At 35.9% G+C, this 8,013-nt stretch overlaps 1 protein-coding gene across 1 annotated transcript; it reads left to right on the forward strand.

Moving 5' to 3' along the window:
- Window positions 1-641: 641 nt before the first annotated feature.
- Window positions 642-4,629, forward strand: LOC101304912 (putative casein kinase II subunit beta-4-like). Its single transcript, XM_004307209.1, has 5 exons — window positions 642-1,106; window positions 1,672-1,890; window positions 3,164-3,273; window positions 3,356-3,521; window positions 4,234-4,629. The coding sequence occupies exons 1-5, from the start codon at window positions 869-871 to the stop codon at window positions 4,362-4,364; spliced, it is 864 nt and encodes a 287-aa protein (XP_004307257.1). The 5' UTR covers window positions 642-868; the 3' UTR covers window positions 4,365-4,629.
- Window positions 4,630-8,013: the final 3,384 nt, after the last annotated feature.

Raw genomic sequence — 8,013 nt, forward strand, 5'->3', positions numbered from 1 at the left:
AAAAAAAAANAAAAAAAAAAAACTACTTCACCTGATGATAGTATTAGTTCCCACGCATCCTAACTTTTTACGACCGGCTACCCAATATAATTGGAATTACCACTGTAATTATATGAAGCTTGTGGGATTTGTACTAAGCAAATTGTTAGATTGTTTGTCCATATATAATACCTGACGTACGTTCATGAATAAGGTTAATAACCTGATATGAAGAAGCCATCTCCAATTGGACTTGGAACAAACCTCTAATTAAATCATTTAACAATTATGGTACGTTTACTAACTTGGAATGAAAATTATCATGAATCGGTATAAAAAACAATCGGTATCAACAAGAATCGGTATGAGAATATTTCATATCATTCTAATATTTACTTATCATAAGGAATCAAAACAGGAATGAAACTAATTACGATTGATGTTGTTTACTTATCATATGAAATCGGAATTAAAACTAGTTTGATTACTAAAATACCCCTACACAAAATGAATTTAAAATACCCTTAAAATACAATATATATTTTTAGGGTCGAGTAATTTAGAAATATTATAATTAAGCATAAAAAAAAGAAAAAAAAAAAGAAAAAGAAGTAAGTGGAAGGGTGAGAGGCACCAAGGACAAGAAAACAAAGAAGAGCCAGAGGGAACCCCCAAGAGCATTTTTGCTCATACACCTCGTGGTTCACCCCCTTCTCTCTCTCTCTCTCCAAACCCTAACTCGATCCCTCTCCGATCCCCCACAACCCTAAATCCCACCTCACCCCATATCCCCATCTTCAAACCCACCATGCACAGACCTTGATTCCCCTCCCCATTTCTCTCCCAAACCCCAAAACCAAAAAGGGGGGTTCTTCCCTAATTTGAGACCATGTATAGAGAACGCGGAGGTGGGTCGTCGAAAACCGAGCTCGTCGGTGGGCCTCTGGACCGCAAGCGCATCAACGATGCCCTGGACAAGCACCTAGAGAAGTCCTCCCCTTCCACATCCCGAGCTAAGGACAAAGAGCGTCTCTCTCTCCCGTCCACATCCGCCGGAAAGTCTCAGCTCGATCACCGCGCCGCCGCCGCCGCTGCGGCCTCCCTCGCCAAGAACAAGTGCTCTGATGGTGGGTTGAGTTTTCGTTTTGAATTTCTTGGTTTTGTGGAAATTGGGGTTTGAGTGGATTTGGAGGATATTATTGTGATGGGTTTTGTTTGCTAGTAGGTGTAATTGTGTTTTCGGGGTGTGTTTGAAGCTAGAAGTAATGTGGTTCAGGAGTTGACATGATTCGTTTTCGCGCTTTTCGCTATTTTGTTGTGTGTATTTGGTAAAATGTGCTTAAACTGTGTGAAAAGATGTTAGCTTTAGTTGATTTGGTAAGAGATGAGAGATAGAGACAGTCGAAAGTTTATACTTTTATGGTATATTATTGTGTTCGGGAACTCTGGTGGTAGAGTGATGACTTTTATTGTGAAGAATATCGGCTCTTCAAGGTGTTAAACTTACCCGTTTTAGTTGTTTTGTCGAATTTATGTTTTGTAAGAGTAATTGGGACTAATCGGTTACGTATTAAATCTTTGAGAAAGGGTTTTTGTCTTGAAGGACATTGCTAGAAATGTAATATCTTTTTCTTTTCTTCTTTTGCATGTTAATAAAGTCGGTGTCACTTACATATTTTGCATTAACTGCAGAGGAATCTGAGACAGACAGCGAAGAATCAGATGTCAGCGGTTCCGATGGAGATGACACATCTTGGATTTCATGGTTCTGTAATTTGCGAGGAAACGAATTTTTTTGTGAAGTCGATGATGAATACATTCAAGATGATTTTAATCTCTGTGGTTTGAGCAGTCAAGTTCCATATTATGACTATGCTCTTGATTTGATTCTAGATGTCGAATCTTCTCACGGTAAGAGTTTGTCTGGGCTAAGTGTTTTGTGGTTTATGAATTTTTAATAACAAGATATGTATATCCCACACACACACACACACACACATGAATTTGCTTTGAACCATCATTGCCTGCTCCGTATTTTGCTCAAAAATATTTATGGCAATTGCATAAAATTAAATGTTAAACTTAGGCCCCTGTTGTTTCCTTAACTTTCCGTTGAGTGGAAGACTACAAGTCCACAACCCGGTATGGAAAAGAATCATTGCTCATGCACAAGACTCACTTGTTAGTTTATTTAAATGCTCATTTTGTATCTTCTAATTTCTAGAATTGATTAAGGGCGTAAGAAGGTATAAAGCTTCTCACTATAGAAGCTATTCCAAGATAAGCTAGCACTACTGTTATGTCGGGAGGGGTTTGTATGTGTTTTTCAAGTGGAATCTAGCTACTCCCTTCTATTCAGAAGGACACTTTCTGGTACATAAGCTGCAAAGTTGTACCTCATTAGGGTTCTGAGCCTATTAAGTTATGGGTATTAGCTTTTAAGATTATGTCAATCACCCATGATGTTTCCTAGGCTTTGTTTTCTCTCTCAAGAATCTGACAGTGTGTTGTCTGAGCTGAGAAAAGTAGTGTGCTTAGCCTCAGAATGGCATATACAGGATTTCAGAGCTTAATATGATGTTGAATATATCACATGCAGTAGTAAGACACAATTAGCTAAGTTTGCAATTTGCAATGGTTAAGTACAATAGATAAAATTTCCAGGAGTATCCATATAGGTACAGTACATAGGAAGCCAGCATTTTGCAAATTCACTTTTGTCAATAAAAAGGCTCATTTTGGGTAGAAACACTGGTATGGGATTAGGTAATCAGTAGCATCAGAACTAATTCATATCCTCTCTCTAAAATGATATTAACTATAGGCCGCCTAGTCTTCCATTATCGTAGTTCAGAATCTTATTTCCATGTCAAAATTGTCATACTATCACCTATGTTTCCAATGGTTGGATATAGTTCATAAAGAAGTGTTGGCTGTATCCGTATAGGTGTCAGTGTTACACAGACGCTACCTGGAAGCCAGTATACACTCTTAAAACTTACATGTATCCAAGAAAAGGGCTCATGTTGGGTAGAAATACTGGTATGGTATTATATTAGATCAAATATATGAGAGCTGAAACATTCTCTACTCTACTCTCTCTATCTCTCTCTCTCTCTCTCTCTCTCTCTCTCTCCTCAGCCTTTCATCATGTAAGTACTTAATGGTTATGGATTCTGTCCAGGTGATATGTTCACTGAAGAGCAGAATGAGTTGGTTGAATCAGCAGCGGAAATGCTATATGGTCTTATTCATGTTAGATACATATTGACAAGCAAAGGAATGTCTGCAATGGTACATAATTACTTTTTCTTTGTACATTTTGTTTGTTTTTCTTTCATGTTTTTTTCTGGATATTGATTTTAATGTTATACAGTTGGAGAAATACAAAAACTATGACTTTGGAAGATGTCCAAGAGTTTACTGCTGTGGACAACCCTGCCTTCCGGTTGGTCAATCTGACATTCCTCGTTCAAGCACTGTAAAAATATACTGCCCCAAATGCGAAGATATATATTACCCTCGATCCAAGTACCAAGGCAGTATCCTTTTTTGCTTACATGTCAACATGTGCAACTAAGATTTTGCATTCTGATTTATTGAAGCATCCTTTTCTGAACTCAAACCTTTTGGTTCTTTGCATTGGGTTTGCTGGTGTATCCATCTGCATGACTTATGTTATGTTTTCTCTTTTAAATTTCATGTTAATATGGTTGCATTTGGTACCAGGGATTTTCAGCAGTTTTCTGGTTCCTTTGTTGGTGTGAGAGTTAGTGCAATTGCTTGAAAATCTTTGACAGATAGTGAGCTCATAGTGTCAATCCATCTCTGTGAAGCTAAGCATTACTTTCGTTAGCATTTGGAACTGTAGCTAGAGTACAGGCTGTGTTTGTCTGGGTTGGGGAGTGGCCATATCTATTATGGTAGTAAGTTAAACTGATCAACTGTAGTAAAATTTGCTAGCCTAAGAGGGACATTTAGTGTGGAGATTCATTTTTTTCATCATGAAGTGCGACATCTAATCACCGGGCTTTTGGACATGTGAATGTGTGTTGGTGGGTACGAAGGTATAATAATCATATAGTAAATACATGAATGAATGTGGTTAGGATATATGAATTCCTTGGTGGGTATTATGTTTTCCATCTTCAGTCTCTCTATAGACGTATGGTTTCCTTTTCATCTATGTTATCGGATGTAGTCTAATTTATTTGCACTCGAATTATATATCTCTGTTTCTTTAACAATTTGAAGATATTGATGGAGCTTATTTCGGCACCACATTTCCACACCTATTCTTGATGACGTATGGACACCTTAAACCACAGAAGGCCTCACAGAGTTATGTTCCAAGAGTTTTTGGCTTCAAGCTCCACAAACCATAGGCATGCTGCAAACTGTGAAACTTGTGATGAGATCTTCCATTGACCATCCTTGGTCCTGATCTTGCTTCATGCCTCCATTGATTAAGGCATGGATGTAAGAACTAAGAAGTGAGGTAGCTGCTGTAGCTCCTAATGTACGAAGAGTGATCTACCATTGAAAATGTTTAACGAGCAAATTGCCCTATTAGAGGGCAAACCTGTCTTTGAATTTAATCGTGAAATTTACAGAGCACTTGTAAGATTATTTCTTTTGGTTGATTGAGATTGATCATTACATTTGCACTCCCTGGTTTTTCATTCCTTTTACCATGATTAATCATGCTTCAATTTTGTCTGTTGCCTGCGTTCTTCTGCATTTTGTAATAGAATACAGTCTCTGTTTACGCAGCTTCACTTTGAACAGTATGATCTGCTTGAAGTAAAACTGCACTAAGGGCATGAATTTGCCCTATGTTAAGGGTCAAAATGGGATTTTTCTTCAAATCTAGTACTTCTAGGAGAAGTTGAAAGCAGACCAAGGCACATTCATGCTTCAAGAATATGATTTTTCTTCTTCGATTAGCAAGACATGCTTCAAGACATATTTCACTACATTTTTCATCTTCTATTTGCTTGTTTGAATATGAATATATAGAAGTGAAGCTGATAGGATCTTCCAAGTTGTATGACTAATGCTACTAGCAGACTAATAGTCTAATACCATTGTTGTTTAACTCCCATGAGTACTGCAATTTGAACCAGCTAATTTGCACTCCTTGACTCTTTGCCTAATTGGCATGTTTGGGTTGCAAATAGAGATAAAAAATAAATAAAATAAAAAAATAAAAAATGATTTTTTTTATCAAGTAAATTACAACATCGTGAGTTGAGCTCACAACCTTCATTTATTTAAGGGGAGATTATGTCACTAGACCAAATCGAGAAAAAAAAGAAAAAAAGATTTTGTTTTATATGGAGTTGTTTTTTATGTTTAATTTATGTTTAGAGAGCAATGATACTCGTTCAAGACGGCAGCAAGGGATTTGTTTGATGTTTTGCAACCTTCCAACTTTCCTTGGGAAAATCTGACTTTCGACGACGATACCGAAGTGGCCAAAATGTTGATGTTGAACTTTTGTTCTTTATCTAAACAAATATGTACTTCAACAACCATTTGTCAAAAATCTCCCAAACGTTTGAACAACAAATCCAATTTCATTCAAACAAATGAACAAGAACCCTGAAAACCTATCTGAGAAGTGAGAACCCAACTGGCATTCTTCGATCAGTTAAGCCACTATAGGCAACACCAAAAGAAAAATAAAATCTTCAATCCTTCATAATGCCATCACATTAGGTAGAGAAACAAACATCATTGAGTCAACGGAACAAAGGGACAGGGAAGGTTGATATTTTGGCTAGAAAGAGTCAAGAAACCTTCTTACCCCATCATTATCTCGAGAGCGAAGTTTAGTTTTATTTTATTTGTTTATTTAAGGAGTAACTTCAATTATTCTTTAATAAATCACGAAAGTTTTTGTACTGTTTCATTCATCAAATAACAAGATAAACACTTTTGTATTAAGAACCCAAGGTCTTTGCATCGTTTCACTTTTGTTATCAAGCTCTGAGCTTAAGAGAACTCTTGTTTCCCTTTTTCCTTAATGGGTCAACAATATAATCTCGTCCTAAATGTCTACCGTGACACTATAGGAAACAACTCGTAAATTCATAGGTTGAGCGTGCCCAAGTAAGAACCAATTTTGGTAGCTTGAAGATAACGTTTTCTCTTATAGAAATGATTGATATCGTAACTTATGCCTAGAGCGAAAATTCGTCCTAAAAAATGATTGATTGCGAAAACTTGTGCCTTACATTACACTATTGAAGAAGATTCAATTCCTGACCACCAAGGTGTCTCGTTTCAAATTCAAACATGTCTCTTCACATTTGAATTGTCATAGCATAACCTACACACATCGCTTAGTCAAAACCTTAATATAGAAGTATAGAAAGGGAGGTTGTATTAATATGTGTCGAAAGGTTGCATATAGTAGTTTACAAGATTTTTCGCAGACCTAACTTTGGGGTAGTATTGGGCTAAGTTAAAGAGGTGATTCTTCTGAATATAAAAAACCAAAATATGACATAATATTTCTAGTGACTTATATCTTGTTAGTTAAAATGACGGAATGTTACAACGAATTTATCATGTTTCAAAGAATGTGCTACACAATTTTGAATTTCATGGACTTACTACGTATTGTTCATGTATCTTCTTCTAATTAATTCGATAACAACCTTTTGTTAATTCCATTGTTCCAAGTACTAAACACAAGTTTGAAATCCATGAACATATAAATACATGTCAAGTTTGATCAGACTAGCACCACAACTTTGAAACCTTTGACCAAACAGATGTCTAGTCATATATGTTGAGGTCTTCCAACATATAGACAGATCATACTCGAGAATAATTGTATGATTTCATCGAAATTAACTGAGAAAGGAAATTGGGTATGTTTTGGGTCAAACCAACTAGTCCCATACATTCTTCAAATTTGGATTACTATCAGTGAGTTGATCTTCTTCAAATCATTAGAATTCAGACAAGAAAACCATTAGAATTAATGGAGGAACAAAACCATGGGGTGGGAAACAAGAATATGTTACCTTTGTTACTTTTAAATGAAATGGCAAGCGTTGAAATGTGGCCGTATTTATGTCCAAGAATGAACGGTCAATTATTTATGTCATTTGATCAATTATTACGTCCTTAATGACGAGCATCAAGTTATACAAAAACCAAAGGCCTCAGCCTAGTATCATTTGGTCTAAGCCTAGTATCATTTGGTTTAGCGGTATAGTCTCTCCTTAATAAGTGAGAAGTTGTGAGTTCGACTCATGAAAGACTAATTGTAGTATTTAAGTTGTACCCTATTAACAAAAAAAAAAAAAACAAAGGGCCTCCAGACAGCACCGGTTCCATTTTCAAATCGAGGATAGGCCATATTGAAGCTTTATTTTACCTCTCTCTTTGTATCTTTTTACAAACAAAAGCTGCTCAAATAGAGTGGAGCACTATATGTGTCTATGGATCTTTTCTTGCCAAGAACTATTGGTCAAGTAGTAAAGAGTTGGCTATTTCCATATGTAGCGATGATTAGAAATATCTATCACCTCTTTATCTATATATTTTCTAGTCTATTTTCTGTATCTAGTTGCTATCATTTGTCATCTCATGTCAAATTGAGATGAGATAAGGAAACAAGGATTGGCTTATTGCTAGCTAGTGGCTCCATATTGGAGTGGGGGGATTGAGATGTTTATGAACATTATGAGGAGCAAATACAATTCACTCTATAAAGTTAAGTCACAGTCTCTGGTTAATTTGTATTATACAAGAAATGAGCTATCTTGTATTTAGATAGTAGAAACTTGAAGAAACATGGGTACAAGGACAACAACTCTTTTGTTTTATTTTTTATTATTTTATTATTTTTTGAATTTAAATTTGTTTAGCCCTTCTGGTTTGAAGTCGACATTTATTCAGTCCTTGTGATTTATTTTAATCTGAATAGTCCTTAAAGTCACGATTTTTCATCCAAATGGTATTTCCATCAATTTTTTTTGTTAGAATACTGACGTGGCCGTTAAAAATATTGTAAAT

This window comes from Fragaria vesca, linkage group LG7, assembly GCF_000184155.1.
Source record: "Fragaria vesca subsp. vesca linkage group LG7, FraVesHawaii_1.0, whole genome shotgun sequence".
In the NCBI taxonomy this organism is placed as follows: domain Eukaryota; kingdom Viridiplantae; phylum Streptophyta; class Magnoliopsida; order Rosales; family Rosaceae; genus Fragaria; species Fragaria vesca.